General features: G+C 41.4%; 2 protein-coding genes across 4 annotated transcripts in view; both read left to right on the forward strand.

The window, feature by feature from the left end:
• The window catches only part of LEMD3 (LEM domain containing 3), a 77,135-nt gene extending 59,367 nt beyond the window's left edge, over positions 1–17,768 (forward strand). The window contains exons 7-13 of the mRNA XM_054025701.1: positions 2,782–2,883; positions 4,586–4,688; positions 10,372–10,550; positions 12,541–12,622; positions 16,697–16,802; positions 16,881–16,959; positions 17,203–17,768. Of these exons, the coding sequence (XP_053881676.1) occupies positions 2,782–2,883; positions 4,586–4,688; positions 10,372–10,550; positions 12,541–12,622; positions 16,697–16,802; positions 16,881–16,959; positions 17,203–17,366 (815 nt within the window). The 3' untranslated portion in view covers positions 17,367–17,768. The remainder of the gene's footprint in view (positions 1–2,781; positions 2,884–4,585; positions 4,689–10,371; positions 10,551–12,540; positions 12,623–16,696; positions 16,803–16,880; positions 16,960–17,202) is intronic.
• Positions 17,769–21,806: 4,038 nt separating this feature from the next.
• MSRB3 (methionine sulfoxide reductase B3) overlaps positions 21,807–22,129 on the forward strand; it is a 138,625-nt gene continuing 138,302 nt past the window's right edge. The window contains exon 1 of one of the 3 annotated variants that reach the window (XM_054025715.1): positions 21,807–21,939. In XM_054025715.1, the coding sequence (XP_053881690.1) occupies positions 21,822–21,939 (118 nt within the window). In that variant the 5' untranslated portion in view covers positions 21,807–21,821. The remainder of the gene's footprint in view (positions 21,940–22,129) is intronic. The other 2 variants (XM_054025734.1, XM_054025724.1) reach the window with 2 other exon arrangements.

Genomic DNA, 22,129 nt, shown 5'->3' on the forward strand with positions numbered 1-22,129 from the left:
GTACCTGCATATTATTTCTGTAGAAAGCACTGAAAATAAAAACTTTCCTGTAAAGTAGCACTTGTGTGAAGCTTGATTAATTAAAGCTGTTACCTGTAGATCAGATATTCTTCAATCAACACCCCAATCGCAACCAGGTTTGACTTAGGGGTAGAAAACTAGGTCTTTAACATTTATTTTTCTGTATGGAGCACCAGTCACTTACTCAAGGTGCGATGCAATGATTAATGCAAAAATAATACAGTTCACTGTACAAGCAAATTCACTGCCTAGTCAAGGCCATCCGAACTAAAATTTATCCCACAATAGAATAACTGAGAGTTCACTTATCAACCCATTGCGTGCTTCTTATCAATAAATCTGGGCTATGACAGACTGAGGTAGAACATGGGTTAGTGTAATGAATCATTAATAGAAAATGCCACTCTGATGCTCTCCTGTTTAAACTGACAGGGCTCTTGCTCAATTGTCACTGCTGATCTCACCAGCAGTAATTTTGCATGGAAAAGAGATTTTCTTAAGTAACTGAATCCCAAACTATTTATGATTTAATAAGCCAAAATCAGAGCCTTGAACTTGGATGCAGACTACTAGTCACAATTTTAACATTCTTACTGAGAAATCCTGCTGAATGAGCAGCCCCATACATGCTCTGACTTGACTGGATTGAACTTCGGATGGTATTGCTAATAATAGCCTCTCAGATCCTTTGCTTAAAAGGGATGGAACCACTCAAGAGCCACTGACTTGTTCCTGTGTGGACTGCACATGAATCAAAAAAGATCTCATGGTCAGTGTATCAAAAATGGCTGGAAGAACCAAAAGAATTTCCTTCAACACTGTTTCTTCATTGCTTAGAGATCATCGACCAGTGCAATGCCTGTCCCATACTAGGGTAAAGGAGAAGAGGAATCAGAACTCCAGTAACCATCAGAAATTTCCATCCATGACTTTCTCACTAAACATTTCCCCCCAAAATTTGATACAGATCAGTAATAAGATTGTCCGCTTCACGAGATGACTTCTTGAGCAGAGAATTCAGTTTCATCATTGAGAATAGTGTGGCACCTTGTTTTCTTTTTTCTCTCCTACCCCCAGCTCCTTTATGCGCATTGGAATGTTTGACAAGATTGTTAATGAACAGTAAGCTTAATTTCCTGACAGGTGAGATGTCCAGTGGGGAAAAACCTGGGTCAAATTCTGAGTTGAACATGTTATGTATGATAACTAGAATACCAGACATTTCTGTCTGGAACTGAAGCAGGGAAGGACTTGTAGGCTTGGCAGAATTTGATATTTTCCCCTAGTTTTAATATTTATCGATGTTTGTTTATTTTTAATTATTTTTATTTTTATAGTTGTTGGAAATAAAGGGGGGTAGTAGGGTTGGGGTTAAGTGTAGGACAGTGCTGGAAGTGGGGCTTCAGGGGTCTCCCAGCAATGGCAGCAGGACTGCAGGGGATTCCTTGAATAACTGAGGGTCCCAAGACACCAGAGCACAAGGTGCGAGGGAGGCTATTGTCCTGGTGGAGCAGACACCCCTGACTGGGACCGCAAGGAGGATACCTTGATGGCCAGATGTTGCTGAACAGTTCCTTGTCTGGGGATGGCTCCCACACTTCTGGCCTAGTGAGTGAGTTAGCAGGGCCGTGACAGCAGAGCTACAGAAGGCTGCCAGCATAGCTGCAGAGCCAGTGATGCCTATTCCCTGCAAGTGTAAGGTATGGGCAAGGCTGTGGTCTTGGGATGGCAGAACAGACCACTGGCCAGGATTGTGAGGAGGAGGATGAGCTCCAGCTGCAGGGGAGGCCACCCCACAGCTGAATGGCTCGTGCCTGGGGATGGAGCCATTCAGCAGTGAGATGGCCTCCCTTGCTGCCTGGAACTCATCAACCTGGTCAGGTGTCTCTGCTCTGCCCCATCAGGCCCTCCGCCTTCCCCACACTTTGCGCCTGCAGGGATAGGCTGTTACCGGCCCACTGCAGCTCTGCTGTCATGGGAGTGAGGGAGGTGGTTTGTGACAGTGGGGCTATGGAGCGCTCCCTGCTCTGCTGCAGTACCAGTGACACCTGATCCATATAGGCATAAACTGTGGAGGCTGCACTACTGTCAAGCCTAAAGATTTGTCACCTCTATGGAGATAGTCTAGTTAGGATCAGAATGATTTTCATCTGTAGAAATACATACAATACTTCACAGCAAGAAACATTACTGAGTTGAAGCTGTCCACGTTTTATGAGAAATGAGACATTCCCATTTACAAACATCTTGCCTCTACTCCCAAACGCTTGCCTGTAGCCAATAGACAGAGTCCAAAAGCTGCAAAGCATGTGCTTTTTAAAGTTCCACAGGCTGTCAAGCCAATATCCTCTCTAAACCTTCAGTTTATGTGAAACCTTACTATTTTCTCTGTCAAGATAATCCAAATTGTATTGTACTTCATCTCAGGGAAAATTAAATGGTCTTTAGTTTACCAATAATAATAGCAAAATGTGATGCTCAGCAGAGGGAAACTGTCATTTTAGTGATATCAGTGAAGTATTTTTTAAAAAAATCTAATAACCTATTTCCTATTCAGCCCCCAAACTAGCTTGTGTGCTGCTTTGTTGCAAAAATGCAAAACATTAACAGTAATGTGTAGTATGTACTTCTGATACATCAAGGATTTTGCTGAATTTAACACACCAGCTAGTTAACCAATTTGCAGAAGTATGCGGTGCACATTTAAGAATAGCTAAAGTTCTAAGTATATCTAAATGAATATTATGAATTTTAATGCAGGTATAGGGATGGTTTGGGGAGTTTTGCACTACATGAAATATCGCTGGACAAAAGAGGAAGAGGAGACCAGGCAGATGTATGATATGGTTGTAAAGATTATAGGTATGAATTTTTAAAATATACAACAAACATTGGTTTAGAAAACCTGTACAAATTTTCAAAATATTGATCCTTTCTGTATCAATTGGCAAGTCAAATGCCCATCTTCTGGTTTTGTGTTCACTCCCTCCCACCTCTTCTGTTGCTGTGTAGTGAGTGTTCTGTTCTGAGTGCATTTCCCTCCTACGTTTTATCATTAGCTCAGTATTTTAGGCATAATACCTATTCTGTATCCAGAAGTGCTAAACCACTTTAGCCTGTGCTAAACCCAAGTAAACCATTGGCATAAGGTGTTTGATTTATGAATACTATACATTATTGCAATCCTGAAGATTTGTGGCATTACCTTGAATATAGCATAGTCAAAGTTATGCTAACTGAACAACCTATTCTTAAAAATGGAAATGGAGAAGGGTAGTGGATGGGTTATATAGCAGTGACACAATGCTCTCCACATCCAATTTATCCTTGTAATTAAACTAGATCTGGCCAACTTTCCTTTTAAAACTGATAAATTCAGTACTAAAGTAATCTTCCGTGACTGTATACCAGTGAAAGAAGCCTTTTAATAGATCATTCCAAAACTGGACCAAATTTTATTTTAGTGAAATTGAATATCCAGATTAACCCCTAAATATTAATTTACTACTTTTGAGTGACATTATATACATGCAGTGTTATTGCTTGTTTAGGACAGTAGCTTCACTTTAAAACTGTCTTGATTAAGGACTTGCTGTTAACTACAGTGATCAATCCAAATCCAAACAGGGGTGGAAGGGCAAACATCTGTGTATATGAGAGGTCGGCAAGTGATGTGCCGAGTCTTCATCAGAAGACTCCATCAGAAGTGATGTGCCGAGTCTTCATTTATTCACTCTAATTTTAAGGTTTTGCGTGCCAGTAATACATTTTAACGTTTTTAGAAGGTCTCTTTCTAAAGTCTATACTATATAACTAAACTATAGTTGTATGTAAAGTAAATAAGGTTTTTAAAATCTTTAAGAAGCTTCATTTAAAATTAAATTAAAATGCAGAGTCCCCCTGACCAGTGGCCAGGACCCGGGCAGTGAGAGTGCCACTGATCAGCTCACGTGCCACCTTCGGCCCGGGTCCTGGCCACTGGTCAGGGGGACTCTGCGTTTTAATTTAATTTTAAATGAAGCTTCTTAAAGATTTTAAAAACCTTATTTACACACACACACACACACACACACACACACACACACACACACACACACCTCACACAATATTAATCTTCATATAACTCTGCCACAAACATTTGTTTAAAAATAATTTTATTGGAGAGGGAATAGAGTAACATTCTATTCATTTTTTTTTTAAAGAACACTTCTGTCTAAATTTTTTTTTACATATAGTCAAAAATAACATTCAATATTATTAAAACTCAAAACTGATTTATAGAGAATTTCCCCCCCTTTATTCCAGGCTTATTTTTTACATTTGACAGCACTTTGTATATAGTCAGTTCTGCTGTTTTCCTGATCAGTTTCCCTGATGTGTCTTCCATAGAGCTTTTTAAAAACCAAAAAGGCAAAGCTGATTGTAAAACTACTGATATTGGCAGGGGACTTGAAGCAGCTGTTTGTATCCAGAACTGCTTCTAATTCTTTATTTTTTTAAAAGGTGACTAAATTTGAAGTTGACTTGTAACAGTGTAGCTAATTGTTGGTTGTGGTGTTCTCAGATGCTCTAAGAAGTCACAATGAGGCATGTCAGGAGAACAAGGACTCGCAGCCATATATGCCTATTCCTCATGTGTGTGATTCCTTAATACCACCTCAGGACAGGTACGTTCAGATTATTCTGTTGAATTGCTTTAAAGGGAAGTATGTTGAGCTTACACATACATAAATGCCTTAGTCAATAAACTAAGCTACTGAATATTTCAAATGAGTAAATGAATCCATCTAGATTATGTTGCAGGCATAAGAGATGAAAAATCTTAGTTCAAGTGCTGGTCCCCATGTGTATTTTACACATGGATACTCGTGCACATCATGCACCTGAGAACAGAGATTTCTAGCAAGTAGTGTCCAGTGGTCTGCACATCTCAATTGTTTTCATTGTGCTCTGAAGCGAGGGCATAAGGGGTGGTGCAAATCAATGCCTCTTCAATTCCTTCTTACCACTGCATGGCCAGAGTCAGAATCCTCTATGTCCAAAACTATCTTTGACTTCTAATTTGTAAATATGTACAACGCTACCTCGATGTAACGCGACCTGATATAACACGAATTTGGATATAATGCGGTAAAGCAATGCTCCGGGGGGTGGGCAGGGCTGCGCACTCCGGTGGATCAAAGCAAGTTCAATATAATGGTGTTTCACCTATAACACGGTAAGATTTTTTTGGCTCCTGAGGACAGCATTATATCGAGGTAGAGGTGTATATAGTTTAGTATTCTTAGAATTTTTAGACTTTATAGTTAGTTTAATTCTCTCCATCTCAAGGAGTTCCTTCCCACAGAAAAGCAGTATGCCCAGCATCCCAGGGTTAGAGCAGGGGCAGGAAATGCAGTTCCATCAGTGGTGAATCCCTGCACTGCCTTTACTGCCTTGGGGAGGCTCATATCATCGCGAAGTGCAACATTGGTTGCTCTTTCCCTACCTGAACCCGTGAGGGATGAGAGCTGTTTGTGGAAACATCTCAGGGAGAAGCCATGAGACCTCAGTCTGACCCAGACTGGGAAGATCCCCCAGTGCTGTGGCTTCAGAAGGTGAGTAGCAGCCCTCCGAGCATGAGTTCTGGAGCAGAGCCAAAACCATTAAGCCTCTCATAAGAATATGGGATACGAACATAAGCATAAGGACGTATCTCTATCCAGATCTGCCTCTGAGAGACAGGACACCTCTCTGTCCCTGTCCAAATTGGTTGAGTGCTCATGCATGAGTCTTAAAGAATTAAGCCTGCTTAAATCTTCCAATCAAGAAGGGAAGGCGCGATGGAGGAATGATCCATTGCTTCTAGCTCTGGTTCCAGCTCCAATTCTCAAAGGTCAAAAGATCAGCACCTGTCAGCTTCAACTAGAAATTGCATGTTGGATTCCGGTTTCAACATACTCCAGGAAGGATCTGCCGAGCCCATCTCCTTAGTTGCACTGGATCTGTCAGTCTGGCCTCCAGGACTCTGAACTCCAGAATGGACTGAGATCTTTGTCACTGGAGGATATGCTTGACTTATCCCACCCACAATCTTCTCTTCTCTTTCTTGTCCCATCCTCCACAGGACATTTCAATACCAGAAGAAACCACCTTGAGGAGAAAGGGTCTTTTCCATACCCTGTCCACAAGCTGGAATATACCAACAGCATGACAGGCGGAACTTAAACCTACCTTTTCATCAGATGAGTCTGCTGTTCTGGATGATCCTTCGCTCCCTCTGAGGGAGACCAGTCTACACAGAACTTCTTCAAGGTCTTGGAGCCACCACCCTCCCAGATATTACCACCCAGAGGACTTGTTGATACCCAGTGCCTTGGAGCACTCCCCATTCAATCAGCCTTCATACTGGCCCTACTGGAGTCTCTGGGGTCTGTACACTAGACATCCCAGATCTGGACAAGAATCACATTTGGCCCTTTTCCCCCGGCCAGTGCCACCTGGCCCCATCAGAGTATGCAGAGGAGGAAATTGAGCTGGATTTGCTGGTGCTGACAGTTCCATTGGGCATGTCATCCTCCTGAGTAGATGAGGCACTCTACATCATCCTTATCTCTGCCTGATGACCACAGGCAATACCAGAAGCTCTTGCAGAGAGTGGCAGCTGAGCTCAAGATCTGTCTTGAGGAGATCAGTGACATGCAGTGTAGCCTCCTGGATATTCTACACCCCTCTGGCCCTAGCAGGGTGGTCCTCTCAGTAAACGAGGCCATTATAGTACCTGCCGGGGCAGTATGACACATCCCAGCCTTCTGTGCCCCCTCACCAGAAAGGGATGAAAATTGTTACTTTGTACCAGCTGAAGGAGCAGAGTTTTGTTTACCCACCCAGTGCCCAGTTGCTTGGTCATGCAGGGAGCCACAGGAAGATCCAGGCTGCATCATCTCAGGGCAACTCTGATACAAGGTCACTAAATGCCTTGATCTTTTGGAGAAGAAGGTATTTTCATCACCCAGCCTTCAGTTCAGAACTGCTAACTTACCAGGCTCTGTTAGCAAAATATTCCAAATGTGTGGAATTCAGGACAAACTTCCCCAGGAGGACAGTACTCCGTTCTAAGCCTTCATCAATGAAGCAAATTGGTGGCTAAGACTGCTCCAAACAGCAATGGATACAGCTGACACTGTGTCCAGAGCTACTGCTAGAGTCCTGCAAATCTGCAAATATCCACTATTTTGGATTGGATATGGATACAAATTTTGTATCCACACAGGGCTCTAGCTATTGCCACACTATAATCATGAGGCAAGAGTCCTGACTTCATGCTTCAGGGTTCCCCAGGGAGGTCCAGAATACCCCTGAGGACCTCCCCTTTGATGAGTCTAATGTCTTCATTGAAAAGAGATGAGTTGCTTCACTCACTTAAGGACTCAAAAACAACCTAACGCTCTCTGATCATTTACATCCTAGCCCCAAAGAGAGAGCACCATAAGCAGGTTTATAAGCTTGGACCTTTTCCCTCAGTCCTTTTTATAACCAGTGCTCTTACAAACTGCCACATAAGTGCCAGAGGGTACAAAAACCTCAAATTTGTGGCTTTCTCCACCTCAGTTTCCACCACTCAACCCCACTCACCATCCATAGTTTACTTTTGACAGGATACATGAGAACCACGTTCCTCTATTGATGTCATCCTTCATGCCCCTCCCCCCGCCGCAAACTTTTGGTGGCTGCCTTGTTCATTTCACTCACAACTGGAGGGCAACAAGAGTGTGCAAGTGGGTGATGGAGAGGATTCAGTCTGGCTTTGCAATCAAGTTTGTCACCTCACCATCAGAAACCCCTTCCTGACTCCTTTTCAGGGACCACTCTCACAAGGAGATCCTACATCAGGAGGTGGACTCTTCTTCAGTGAGAAGCTATAGAGCACGTGCCACCTCAGCATCAAGGGAAAGTGTTCTACTCCCCATATTTCTTCCCGCCCAACGAAAAAGGAGGTTGGAGACCAATTCTCAGTGTACGCCAACTGAATGTCTTTATTCAAAAATCAAAATTTTGCATGGTCACATTAGCGTTGATAATCCCCTCTGCTAAAGAGGGCGCATGGATCGTGGCTCTTGATGTGAAAGATGTCTACTTTTATGTGGACATTTGCCTGTCCCACAGAAGGTTCCTCAGTTTCCTAGTAAGCCAACAGCACTACCGATTCAAAGTGCTCCCGTTCGGCCTAGCTACAGCACCCAGGGTCTTCACAAAGGTCTTCTCAGTGATGGTGGCCTGGATGACTACGCCATCTTTCCATATGTAGATGACTGGCTCTTGACTGGCAGGTCTAGAATGGATGTTCAGTCTGTCCCTATTCCTCCATTGTCTGATATCTTCCTTGGGGAATCTGTCAATATAGAAAAGTCCTGGCTTGGCTGTGGTCTTACTAACCATACAGATACAAGACGAATACTAGAGTATAATTCCTGCCAAGGCCATAGCTTGTCTTGTTGACAAACCCAGAACAAGTATGTGCAGGAGTCTTTTCCTTATCCATCCGCCGTGTGCGACCATTCTCATGGACACATCCCTCATAAGTGATGGAGGCAACAGCTCTGGGCCAAGGCCGCAAGAGCGATGTCTTTCATCTACCATGGATGAACCACCTCAGGTATGCCTTTCCTTCCATCCCAATGACACTACAAATTCTACAGAAGATTCACCATGACAAAGCTCAGGTTATTCTCATTGTGTCCAACTGGCTCAGATAACTTCTGAAAACATCAACCTGACCTCCCATCAATATCCGACCCTTTCCAGATCTACTGCCTCGAGAACAATGAGGCCAGATATCCCAACCCAGGCCCTCCTCATTTCACAGCCTCGTATTTGGATGGGCATCAGACATAGAACATTCATGTTTGGAGACTGTTCAATCTATTCTCAATCAAAGCAGAAAGGATTGCACCAGAAAATGCTGTCTGACCCATGGAGATGTTTCTCCGCCTGGACACAACAGAGCCAATTATCCACAGAAATGAGAATTGCTGTTACTCTAGACTACCTACTAATGGGCTTTGGGACTTTGTTAGTTTGCTGTGGGTCTACCTTGCAGCAATCATTGCTTTTCATCCTCCAGTTGAGAGCTATTCTGTTTTCACACTCACTCATCTAACTACAATTAGGTTCCTGAAAGGCCTCATTAGGACTTTTCCACTGGTGGTAAAACCATCCCTGCAATTGGATCTTAATCTTATTTCAGAACTTCCCTTTTAATCATTTTGTTACCTGCTCAATGTCCTACCTCTCTATGAAGGTAGTCTTCCTAGTCACCACATTTCAACAAGAAGGGCAAGTGCACTGGGAGTGCTTATGGCAGTATACTGGTTTGCATAAAGAGGTTTCCCTTTGCCTTCACCCAAAATGTATCCCTAAAGTAATTTCTGAGTTTCACACGTATCAGCCTACTCACTTACTGGTATTTTTTTTCCAAAACCTCATGCTTCTGATGAGGAGAGAAGATTTCACTCTTGATGTACGATGGGCTTTAGTGTTCTGACATTGGAGAACAAAATCAATTAGGAAAATGCCTAGATAGCTTGTTCCTTTAGCAGAGTGATTAAAAGGACAAGCATTATTTGCTCAGAGATTGAGTGGATCTCTTGCTGCATCATTCATTATCAACTGGTGTATATGCCTCCCCAGAGCAGTGAGTGCCCTCTCCACTAGAACACAAGTGACTTCTACAGCATCTCTTCAAGCCCTATTTATACTGGACATATGTAAGGCAAGAGCTCTCTCCATACTTTCGTGAAACAGGCATTGGTCCAGACGTCTGCAGATGCAGCTGTGGGGACAGCACTATTACAGACCTCTATAACAACTGAATCCTTGCACTCCCTCCACCGCTGTTTAATTGCTTACCAATCACATATTTGTGGAATACATATAGGGACCAGCACTCAAAGAAGAAATGGAGATTACTTACCTGTTACTGGAGGTTCCTCGAGAGTTGTGTTCCTATCTGTATTCCACTACCTGCCCTCCTTCCCCTCCTACTGCAGATCATCACTGGATTCTCAGTAAGAAGGAACTGGGGAGGCATCGGTCCACACCGCCCTTATACCTGCTGCTCAGAGCATGAGAAGAAATGTGCATGGTGGGCCAACGGACACTACTTGCTAGAAATCTTTTGATTACAGGTGCCTGGTGCACATGCTTATCCACGTGTGGAATACAGATAGGGACCACACATCTCAAAGAACCTCCAGTTACGGGTAAGTAACTTCCATATTTCTTTTAATTAAAAATTACAAGTATTTGGATGCACAATGTATTTTGCTTGAATATTAAAATTATAATTCTTGTTCTTGCTCTAAATTGAAGGAAAAAAATGAAGAAGGTCTGGAATAGAGCAGTTGACTTTCTTGCTGCAAATGAATCTAGAGTTCGCACAGAGACACGACGAATAGGTGGCACTGACTTCTTGGTTTGGAGATGGATACAGCCATCTGCAGCATGTGACAAAATTTTAGTTATACCATCTAAAGTATGGCAAGGCCAAGGTATAGTTATATTATTAAATGTAATTTGTATCTTGCATTCTACACTTAACATTTATTCTTGCATCCCCTAATGAGGCTAATCTGTCATTTGAAAAGGAAGAATTTGCTTTTTCTAATCTACTTAAATGTAAATTGCAGTTATTGTCTGAAAAAGTGACAATATAAAAATAGCACTTTCCTACTGAATAGACTAGCTCCTCTGTACTTAGCATCTCATCTGCTTACTTCAGTACCAGGTAGAAGCTTTTCTGTTAGTGCTGCAATGGCCATACAGCAGAGCCCTCAGAGTAGTCAGACAGAAAGTGAGCTATTTTCTGGCTCATGTATTATCAACAAAAATAACTGCGCTTCATTTACAGGATCAGAGTCTGACTTTCATTATCCTTGTGCTAACTCGTTGGAAACAGTCATGTACAGGTGTAAGGGCAGGGTTGGGCCTCCAGAACATTTATTTCTGTCATTGTGTCAGGAAAAAAAGCATGACTTCCGTTTCAGGTGGAGCATGAAACAGTGGCATTCAAATAATAAATAAACTCTATAGTGGGGAAGTCACTGACCCAAAATATGTATCCATGATAAAATATTTGTAGCATTTCAGAGTGGAACCGCTCTTCTTAGAAAATATATAGGATGTTTTTGCCACACGTCTCCTATTTCTGTCTGGCACAACCAACAGTTTGCTTTAATTTAGAAAGGGAAGTCAGAAATTAAACTTCCCATGGTTTTGTTTCCCTTAAACTTGATGGGAATGTCACTTCAGGCACACCTTACCTGAGCGGGGAAGGGGGATCTGCGCTCCGGGGATGGTGGGGGGTGACTGGGGCAGGGTGGAGGAAGGGGGAGCTGCCAGTACCTCTCTCCGCTGGAGCCTTTCCTGAATCCTTCTGCAGGCTCCAGCTGCTGCTCTTTCCGCCTCCTGGTGGTGGAGGCCGATTACTGCAGGTAATTAAAGTCCGGTTAGCAGGGCACACTACCAGGTTCCTTTTTCGACCAGACTTTTTGGTCGAAAACCAGATACCTGGCAACCCTAAATGGAATGCCCTCCTCAAATTAATTTGTGAGGCTACTAACAACTCCTTCAGATTTCTACTTAAAACACTTTGACTGTAACACCTTCAAGAAAGTGTTAACCACTGACAGATTGTGCAGAAATGGGATAATTTAAGTCTTTCTTCAGAAACCCTTTCAGATATAGTACCATCAAGTTGTGCACTTGCTAATCTATGTAACCACATCCTTATTTTCACTCTTCTCATCCTTCTCTTCTTTGTAAACTTGGTGTGGTTTATGTTTTTAAAATTAGATTGTAAGTTCTTTGGCTCAAGGATCATTTCTACTAGTGTGTACGTACAGTTCCTAATACTAGTGTCCCCATCCTGATTGTGGGCCTTCATATGTCACTCCAATATAAAGAATAATGGAAATGGAAATATTTTTGTATTGAAACATCCGTCCCTATTTCTTAGTAGATTCTGATTAATTATAGAATACCCAAAGGATAGTATAAATGAAAAGTTCACCATAAAATTACATCCTTATAAACATATTGGTAAGTCATAATTAAAACTGAATAATTTACTGCATACATACTTGTCAAATTTAAACTAGTTAGCAAAAACTTACATTTCTGTTTTCACTTACAGATAGTGCATGCAATTTATGCATTAGTTATAGCATACAACTTTTTAGCTATCTGGAATTTGTTTACCGTCTAGTGTACTGGCCAGAATATCAAAACTAATATTTTTAAAGCTAGCAATTATGGATCTGAAAAAATAAGTGTGGTGTTTTTCTCAGTATTATTAGTGTCTTTATGGGAACATTGTAATTTGTTGAAATTTTTTTTTCCTTTCATATTGTGGAAGGAAGGTATTCTTACTCTTAAGTTCAAGGCAACAAAAGGATTAAATATAAAGATGAGATGCTTGTAAACTAGATAGTATTGTATTAATCACTTACTAAACTATTAAATTCATTTTTTTCCTTGTAGCATTTCATCTAGATAGAAGAAATTCGCCACCAAACAGTTTGACACCATGTCTAAAGATTCGCAATATGTTTGATCCCGTCATGTAAGTAAATGTGGTCATACTCCAAGTGCTATTTTCAGTGTGCCTTAGGACAGCGTGGAAAACTTTATTCTTCAAATCCCTCCTGAAAATGCACCACATCGCAAAGACTTCAACCCCAGTACTTCGGTCAGAGAAATAGTGGTATATAAGCAAAAAATTAACATTCAGGATGTGTTACCATGCATTACCAGCCAAAGTGACTAGAGACTCTTTTTACTTACCTTATCCTCCCTTTCATCTTGCTTTTCGGTGTTAGCATTCTGCAGACCACTTCCTCAACAATAGTGTGTAGTCAGTCATCTGCTGTCCAAATACACTGTCACTCTGGCTGTCCCCTGTTTGGCTGTAAAAATGTTTGTTTTTCTGAAGCAACAAAAGAGACATTGGCTCTTCTATGGCTTACATGCAACAGACCGCATTGGCTGTAAAATTAAGAATACAGTCTTAAAGTTGCACAGTTCGGATTTGGAATGTTAAACATTGGGGTGTTTTCCATTCCCTTGGGTCTTGATCACCAGCCCAGTCATGGGGGAAGCTCACCAGAGCATATGATGACAAAGCCACCTTGGTTGGAAGTACAAAATGCTGTTCCCACAGAGCACCTAGTGCTTCAGGAGAAATCTTTGCACAGTTTTTAACACAGGAGGATCTGTCTGCCCCTGTTAACCTCTTTTCCTCCTCGCTTAATGACTTCATGATCCTGGATACTTCCTCTTCAGTTGCAGATGATTGTCTCATTAGGAACTTCTGAGAAGAAGGGTTGCAGCTTTGGACATAAAAGCTGAGCTTGTACAAGAAAACATCACAAGCTTTTGGACATGCTCTTCTGCCCCTGAGAGGATAGCCCCTCCCTATTAACAAGGCTCTTCTGGAACCAGTAAAGACCTTATGGCATATGCCAGCCTCCTTAGCCCCTACAGCTAAGCACACAGACAAACATTCAAGTGTTTTTATTCCCATGCCACACTGAACTCTTTTGCAGTGACCGCTACCAATGAGAGATCACATCAGGGGAGACTTAAATCAATTCCCAAAGAAAAAGAGCCCCAAAAACTTGACTTAAATGGGAGAAAATTTGTTGTTCTACCTCCTCTTTCAAGATGTATATAGTAAATTAGCAGGCACTGTTAGCTAAACATGACTGTAAACTGAGATGCAATGTCCATGTTTTCTGAGAAACTACCAGAGGATGCAAAGGAGGAATTTAAGACTTTCTTTGCAGAAAATTGCATGGTGACTAAGATGTCATTCCAGTCTGTACTTCATGTGGCTGGTACTACAGAGGCACTCACTCTAGAAGAAGCAACTGTGAGGAGAGCTTCCTGGGTACAGAACTCGGGAATAGCTATGAACTGTCAACAAATGATTGAAGACATTCCATTTGGCAGTTTTGTCTTTGTTTTCAGATAAAACTGATGCGACCTTGCATTCTTTTAAAGACTCTCAAGCAACACTTTGCTTATTAGTGTTTGATACTCCAGCCCCCAAGAGGTGCCTGTACAGACCTTTAACTGTAGCACAACACAAGCACCTCATCCTCAGCGATTGTCGGGAGGCATGCCATTTGATTCCTCCTTTGAGGACAGCTTTGCAGTTGCCAGCAACAGCCAGTCCTCTTTCCTCCCACCCCAATTTGGAAACAGATGATCACATTTCCTCAGTGCTTGGGAATCTATAATGACAGACAAGCACCGAGAGACTGGGGTATTCTTTCTAGTTTCTGTCGACCTCCTTCTTCACCTAGCTACCCCATCCTTTCTCAGGGACCCATCTCACAAATCAGTGCTCATTCAAAAAGTTCAGACACTTCATTCTAGGAGCCATAGGAGAAGTTCTCTTTCAACATTGGGGAAAGGGGTATTATTTACAATACTTTGATTCCCAAGTCCGTGGAGGGGGGTTGTCTGAGACCCATTCTGGTTCTTTGAAATCTCAGCAAGTCCATCAAGTACGTAAGAGTTCCCTTGGCCTCCCTATCATCGATTATTTTTTCCCAAGATTGCAGCGCTGTTTGCTGCCCTTCATCTCAAGGAAGCTTGCTTCCATGTGGCAGTCTTGCCGAGTCACAGGAAACTTCTTAAGTTCTGTGATAGCTCAACAACATTATCAGAATATGTTACTCCCCTTTAGTCTGTCATTGGTGCCACAAGTATTCAGCAAGAGTGTGGTGGTGTCCTACCTAAGGAGGAAAGGAATTCATGTCTTCTCTTACCTGTATGATTGGTTACTTCAGAGCAGATCTGAACATGATGTTCTCCACGACATCCATTTCATCCTTCATTTCTTCGGCAGTCTGAGACTTATGCTGAACAAGGGAATATCTGCATTAGTTCCAACATAAAAAAAATCAAGTTCATTGGGACCCTACTTGCGTCTACGAAGTTGACTGCTTTTCTCTCTCAGGAGAGATTTCAGACTATTGTCCAGCTGTGTAAGTGTCTCATGTCATGCCCCACCACCACCGTCTGAGCTTACCACATGGCCTCATGAACTTATGTGATCAAACGTTCTCCCGGTGGGCTACAGTAAAACTATCGACGAAACAGAAATCTCTTAGACAAGTAGGTCCATGTACCTCCTATGTTCCTAGTGTCTTTAGACCAGCAAGTGGATCAGAACAACATATGCAGGGGTGTGACATTTTCTCATCCCTTTTCATCCAAGACATTCATTACAATGCATCCCTGATAGGATGGGGTGCTTAGCTAGAAGGTTTGTGAACCCAATCATTACAGACAGAATATGAATTGACCCTTCATTATCAATATCCTCAAACAATTTTCAAGGCTTGCTGCACTTTTCTCCCTCACATCAAGGGCTTGTTGGTCTAGATACTATCCAATCAGCTTTGTCAAAAGAATTGAAACAGACTTTTGCATGAAAAGGGACACATTGTTCCCAGAATCTGTTGGCCAGTCATCTCAGCAGGAAACTTCCCAAAAATCACGAATGGTCTCTGAAGAACAATGTGCTCAGAACTCGCAAGTGGGTGACAGTCCAGGCTCATTTACTGACACTTCTCTCCTACAGTGTAGGAGTCTCCTGTACAGATTCTTCCTCTCAGCCCCCTGCATTCTGTTCATCCCACAGGTGATCCTCAAGTTGACAGAAGACCATGCCAGATAATTCTTAAAGCTCCAGCATGGTTGAGACAATGCTGGTTCTTGGACCTTCACAGCCTCTTGATTCAACCTCCATCAGCTCTCTGCCTCTTCTTCAGACCTATTGTCCCAGCAGCACAGGCAGATATTGCATGCACATATGAACAGTCTGCACCTTATGGTGTAAAGGTTAATTCAGGTGGAGGACTGCTCAGTGGCAATTCAGGAGGTATTGCTTAATAGCAGAAAGCAATCCATTACAGTTGCTTATTTAGACAAGTGGAAGCAGCTTTCAATCTGGTCCGCTCTCCAGGGCATACTTCTATCAGAAACTAGGATTCAAGACATTTTGGAGTACCTGTTACACCTCAGATCTTTGGGCCTTTTTCTAAGCTCCCTGAGAGTTTACTTGGTAGCAATCTTGGCAGTTTTCCCTCCAGTTCAGGAAACATCCATTTTTAAGTATCAGAGAGGTAGCCGTGTTAGTCTGGATCTGTAAAAGCAGTAAAGTCTCCTGTGGCACCTTATAGACTAACAGACGTATTGGAGCATGAGCTTTCGTGGGTGACATGCATCCGACGAAGTGGGTATTCACCCACGAAAGCTCATGCTCCAATACGTCTGTTAATCTATAAGGTGCCACAGGACTCTTTACTGCTTTTCTCCATTTTTAAAAATCTGATTGTTTTCTAGATTTTTAGAAGGGATTGTTTTGCTCTTTCCCCCTGGAAAAGGATGCATTGCCACGTTGGGACCGGAACATTTTATTAGCTACTTTAATTGGCCACCCAAGGGTGCACATCCCAAGGGTTAATGTTACTACATATTAATATCTAATTAACATACTTTGCATGTTCCTTTAAACATTGCTTTGTTTAAAAAAAAAATTAATCAGAATCAGACTTCATAATAGAAATGTAAAAAAGTGTTCATGTAGACTTTCATTATATCTTCTCTTAATTGTTTTACTTAGGGAAATTGGTGACCACTGGCATTTGGCAATTCAAGAAGCAATCTTGGAAAAATGCAGCGATAATGATGGAATTGTTCATATTGCTGTGGACAAAAATTCACGTGAGGTAAAGACATTTCCGGTATTCCCTTTATATTTTTTTGGCTTGTTGGTCTTAAACTTAAATTTTTTTTTCTCACCACAGGGTTGTGTATATGTCAAGTGTCTGTCTCCGGAATATGCTGGAAAGGCTTTTAAAGCATTACATGGCTCTTGGTTTGATGGTAAGAAGTTTGGGGGTTATAAACTGGGGGAAAATGCAGCTACTGTCATTTTTAGCTAGCATTGTAAGATGGCTTCTAACTAAAATATTAAGCAATAACAAAATACATTTTGACATTTTTCGTAGGTATGAATTGTCTGGCAACTTGTTGATTACATCAGTGCACTGAAGTATTTATCTGTTAAACTAAATGTAATGGTCTTATTACATACTCAAACTAGTAATTGGTTGTATTTTACTACAGGAAAGCTGGTAACGGTAAAATACCTGCGGCTAGATCGATATCATCATCGCTTTCCCCAGGCTCTTACTTGCAACACACCCTTGAAGCCATCAAACAAACACATGAACTCAATGTCACATCTTCGTCTACGAACAGGCACAACTAACTCTCAGGGAAGCTCCTGAGAAGACTTTCTACAACTTGTAGGACTGTTACTTGCAGCAGGAAAATTCCTGTTTGGCTGCCGTCTTCCTTTTTTAGTGCTTTTTGTATGTAATATTTTCATTGATTAAATAAAAGTCTGAACGTTCCAGAAATCTTGTTTCCAAAGGGACTTAGCAATGAGGCAGTAATACTAAGTGGACAAAAACAGTTGCTTCAGGAAGTTTTTGGAGCTTGAGTAAACAATACATTTAATTTTTGCATGAAGAACACTGAATTTATTAAACATTTTCAGATGTGGCGGCTGTATTTTTTTTGCACCAAGAAGTGTTTTGATAATAATCCAAAAGCATGGAGAAAAAAAGGCTTCCTGTATTTCCATAGTTTCCTTTGAAATAATCTTGTGGATATTTTGTAACATTCGCCATCAGGAACTGTAGGTGTATAAGTAAAAAATGTTAATTTTTCAGTCTAATCTTAGGTTTCTGTTGCTGTAAAGGATTCATTTGCTGCAGCTGGGGTATGGGAAAATTAATTTGGCTGTAGTGGTTGCATATAAATGTGAGGGAAACAGAAACTGAATGCAGATATACTGGTTTTTGTACATAAGTGTAAATGCTGGTGGTGGCAAAAGTAGTCGTGTTCTGTGAGGATGTCTGCATTAAAGCAGTGAATAAGCTTCCTATTTTATTCATAACCTAATGTTTTTATAGTGTTGGCTGTACCATCACATAAACGTCAAACGGCCGAACACCTTAAAGTATTAGATACAAGTTAAATATCTTTTATAGTTTTTATATTGAAATATCTGACTATGATTTTGTGTGAAAGGTCTGATACCAATTGTGGTGGATTCAAATTTATGTGAGCAATAAAGAAGCAATTGGCAGATACTGAAAACATATTTTGTGAAAAGCTGTATTTATTACAAATACCAGGACTGTGACAAAGTACTATTGGGATTAAGTAACTTTCCTAATATATTTATAACTTTAAATAAGTTTTAATTAACCAATTACCTGTAAAATTAACAAGGGTGCATATTTTTTGCAACAAAATTTTGGTTCATGAGAGCTAGAAATATAAATGTACAAGTGAGTTACTTTATTTCAATGTTAAATTTATGTATTAACATTTATTCACTCTTAGTAACTACAGAATTGTTGCTGAGAAGTTTCATTGCAAATCTAAGACTATTGGCTGCACTGATCCCTTGTTTATACAATATAATTTTGTCTATAATTATCCAGCTAAATATTGCATAGGTGGTGAGACTGAAAGTGTACCAGTTAAAATAAATTTAGTAAAACTCACTTTCTTTTGTAGATATGATGGATTTGCAGCATGAACTTGCACAAATAATGCATGTTTTTCTTATGGTTCATTAAACATGATGCACACTATTCTGCAACAGAAAATCTTACTGTGCCTTATCTTGTGCTTTTGTGGGCACCATGTTTATTATTGGAGGGTTTGTTATCTGAAAATTTTTTAATTCTCAGTTTTACGTCTCAGATGCTAATGAATGAGTATATATAATATATATATAATCTGCCATGCAAATTTCTACTCATGAGGGACAAGTACATATTTTTGATGAGTGAGTAGATTTTATGTCAGGTCTGGTAGATTTTCATGAGTTTTACTATATATACATATATGTATATGTATAATATACATGTATATGTATTATATATGTATATAAACCGATTTTGCTGTATTTGATGTGCATCATAGTAATTTGTTGACCTGATCTTAGTGACCCCATCTTGTGACCTGTTGCAAGAGTGAATGTAAAAATAGTTGTGGCATTTTAAAAGGTCACCTTTTGATGCAGATGCATCATTTTCTTGCTTCTAAAATATATTTCTTGTAAACACTGTACATTTTATTATTGTAATATGGACTATTATGCAGCTTATTTTACCTAAAACTGTTAAGTTGACCAATATCCCTCCCTGCAAGACAGAGGGGAATGTGTATAATATCTGGACATTTGAGAAAAATCAGATATTTGATGTAATTTGTCACCTGTCCTGTAAAAACAAACAAACAAAAACAAAACTCTAATTAAAGGTTTATTAGGGGTTTTTATATGTGTCTCAACTCTTCCATCTTCAGAAGTCTCTCTTTGATTTGTATGTTTGTCTGCATTTGGTGAATGGGTGAGAGAAGAGCTTCGTACTACAACTATTTAAAGTTTTAACAAAAACTCATGTTCACAAGACACAAGTTTAGACTATGCTGTAGAGCTGATTTAATACATACTTTAACTCCACTGAAGACCAATCTTGAGCTGAGAGATCACTGACATTGAGCACGGGAGTATGTGGGAGTTCCAGTGAGTGTGTATTTTATTTTTGTAATATATTTTAAGGCCAGAAGGGAACATTATGATTACCTAATCTGACCTGCATAACACTGGTCCAAGAATCTCATCCACAAATGTCAGCAGCATCAAGCTCATAACTTCTGTTTGAGCTATAACAAATTTGTAGACTCCCATCATATCTCTAGGTAGACGTCCATGATTGATTATCATGCACTACACCTTATTTCTAGTGTGAATTTGTCTAGCTTCAGCTTCCAACCGTTGGATCTCATTATATTTTTTCTGGTAGATAGCTACTATGACAAATCTTTTCCCCATGCCATTACTTGTGGACTGTGACTAAGTCACCTTTTAATCATTTATTTGATTAAGGTATTGTATTTCCCCAAAAGTTAGACCGCAATAAATGCCTATTCCTGGAGACTAGAATGTTTTATAGGTGCCTGAAAGTCTAAAATCTGTTACTGTACTAGGGAAATTGTAACCTGCATATTTTGAAATATCAAAAGGTGAGCACACTAGTGCAATGAAGAAAATCCCTATAGATTTTGAATTAAAATACAAGAGTGAGTATGGGTAGGGGAAGATGACAAACAGCCCAATCAGAAAACTTCTTAAAAACAGTTCAAAGTTGGAAATACTTTTAATATTTCCTGGTTTCTTCTATGCTGCTATTAAGGTTTTTTTTTTCTGTTTTTGAAACCTCTATCTTTCGTTAAATCCTCTGGTTTTCCAGAACAGTTTCTATAGCTGTGTTGTAATTCTGGTTTCTACGTTTAGCCAGTTGTATTTGCTTCTTTTGCAATGCTATCTTTATGGTCTGTGGAGAACAGTAAAGAAAAGTTAATTATAGAAGCACATCTGCTGTCTGACAGCAATTGTATGCAATACTTGACATATAAAAGACCATGATTAACCCTTTCTTATTGCTATGCTGGGTAATGACACCACTTTCCTTTGTGATCAAATTCTTAAATAGCCACCACTTTTTCTCTGGGTGTGTTAAAGCTAGCACACGGGTTACTAATCTTCAGATATTCATAAAGCTGTACTCCAGGCTTTTAAGACACTTGGCACTATAGTGGTTAAACCAGTAAACTACCTAAGTAATACCCACCTTCCCTCTCCTCTCCCTCAGAGGTCTATGCTCTCTGAGACCAGTTGCACCATTTAATGTAGGTTTAATCTTACTAAAGCAAGAAGAGAAATAAAGACCATATCTCCCTTATGCACTCTCTTGACTAAAAAGCCATTATAGCTGAGTGGTGGTGGTCTCTTTCAGATTAGGGAGCCAACACCATAGTTTTTACAGCAAATACATTAATGAAGCTGGTCACTCTACCACATCCTTTCCTGTTTGTATTAAGCATTTTCCAATATATAATCTGGACTTGCTTCAATGCTAAAAGGGGAAATTAATAAATTGAGAGATGCTAACGATAGTCATATTTCTAGATTAGTGATTTGAACCCCGCCTTGGGCGTGAAAGTCACTTTCACGGGCTGGTGTTTACCCTTTACAGGAGTTGGAGGAGGTGGTTTTTCTTTTTTCTTGGTAATGGCAGGGTGACCAGCTGTCCCTATTGTATAAGGACAGTCCTGATTTTGGTGGCTTTTTCTTATATAGGCTCCTATTACCCCCCCACCCTCTGTCCTGATTTTTCACACTTGCTGTCTGGTCACCCTAGGTAATGGGTTGTTCAAATTACAAAAACTATTATTGAAATTATCAGTTTGCAGTCTCCCTACAGCCTGCAAGGGAGCAGCAGTGGGGTCGGTAGCGAAGCCTGTATTAACAGAGACGGCCTGCTCCATTTTCATCGGACCATCCTTCCCCAGTGAGAACAGTGTCCGACTCTCAGGCCTGTGCTTAAAGCCCACGCAGTAATTCCCCACCCTAGGGAGAGAGACGCTCCGTGCCAGCTCCTCGCCTGACGCAAGCTAGCAAGGGCTCCGCTTATGGTGGGGGGGTCTCCCCCCCAATAACACTTGGGGTGCCGTTTGCTCTAGGGGGAGCAGCACCACACCCGGCAGCCCGGCCCTGCGGCTGGGTTGGTGCCCGGCGGGGCGGGGCTGGCCCCTGGACTCTCTCCTCTGCTCCATGCTCATATTTGGCATTAGCAGCCGCTGCCCAGGAATTTCCCGTCATGCCTCCCGGGGCGGCCGGGCCCGTCATTCTGCTCCCGGGGGTGGGAAGGGAGGTGCTGCTGGGGCCGCCCCTGCCGCTCCTCTCGCTCTGCCTGGCGGCCGCTGTGGTAGCAGCAGGTAAGAGGCCTGGGGCCCTGCCCGAGCCCCCGGGGCGGGGAGCCACCTGCCCGCCTCGTTTCCAGAGCTGGTCCGACCCCGCCCCGCGGCGCTTAGGCTTCTGCTGCCCAGAGCGGTGCGCAGGAGGTGATGCCTCTGCGCCCGGGTGAGGGGAAGACCCCGAGGGGCAGGAGACTGAGGGCTGAAAGCG

This window comes from Malaclemys terrapin, chromosome 1 (genome assembly GCF_027887155.1).
Source record: "Malaclemys terrapin pileata isolate rMalTer1 chromosome 1, rMalTer1.hap1, whole genome shotgun sequence".
In the NCBI taxonomy this organism is placed as follows: domain Eukaryota; kingdom Metazoa; phylum Chordata; order Testudines; family Emydidae; genus Malaclemys; species Malaclemys terrapin.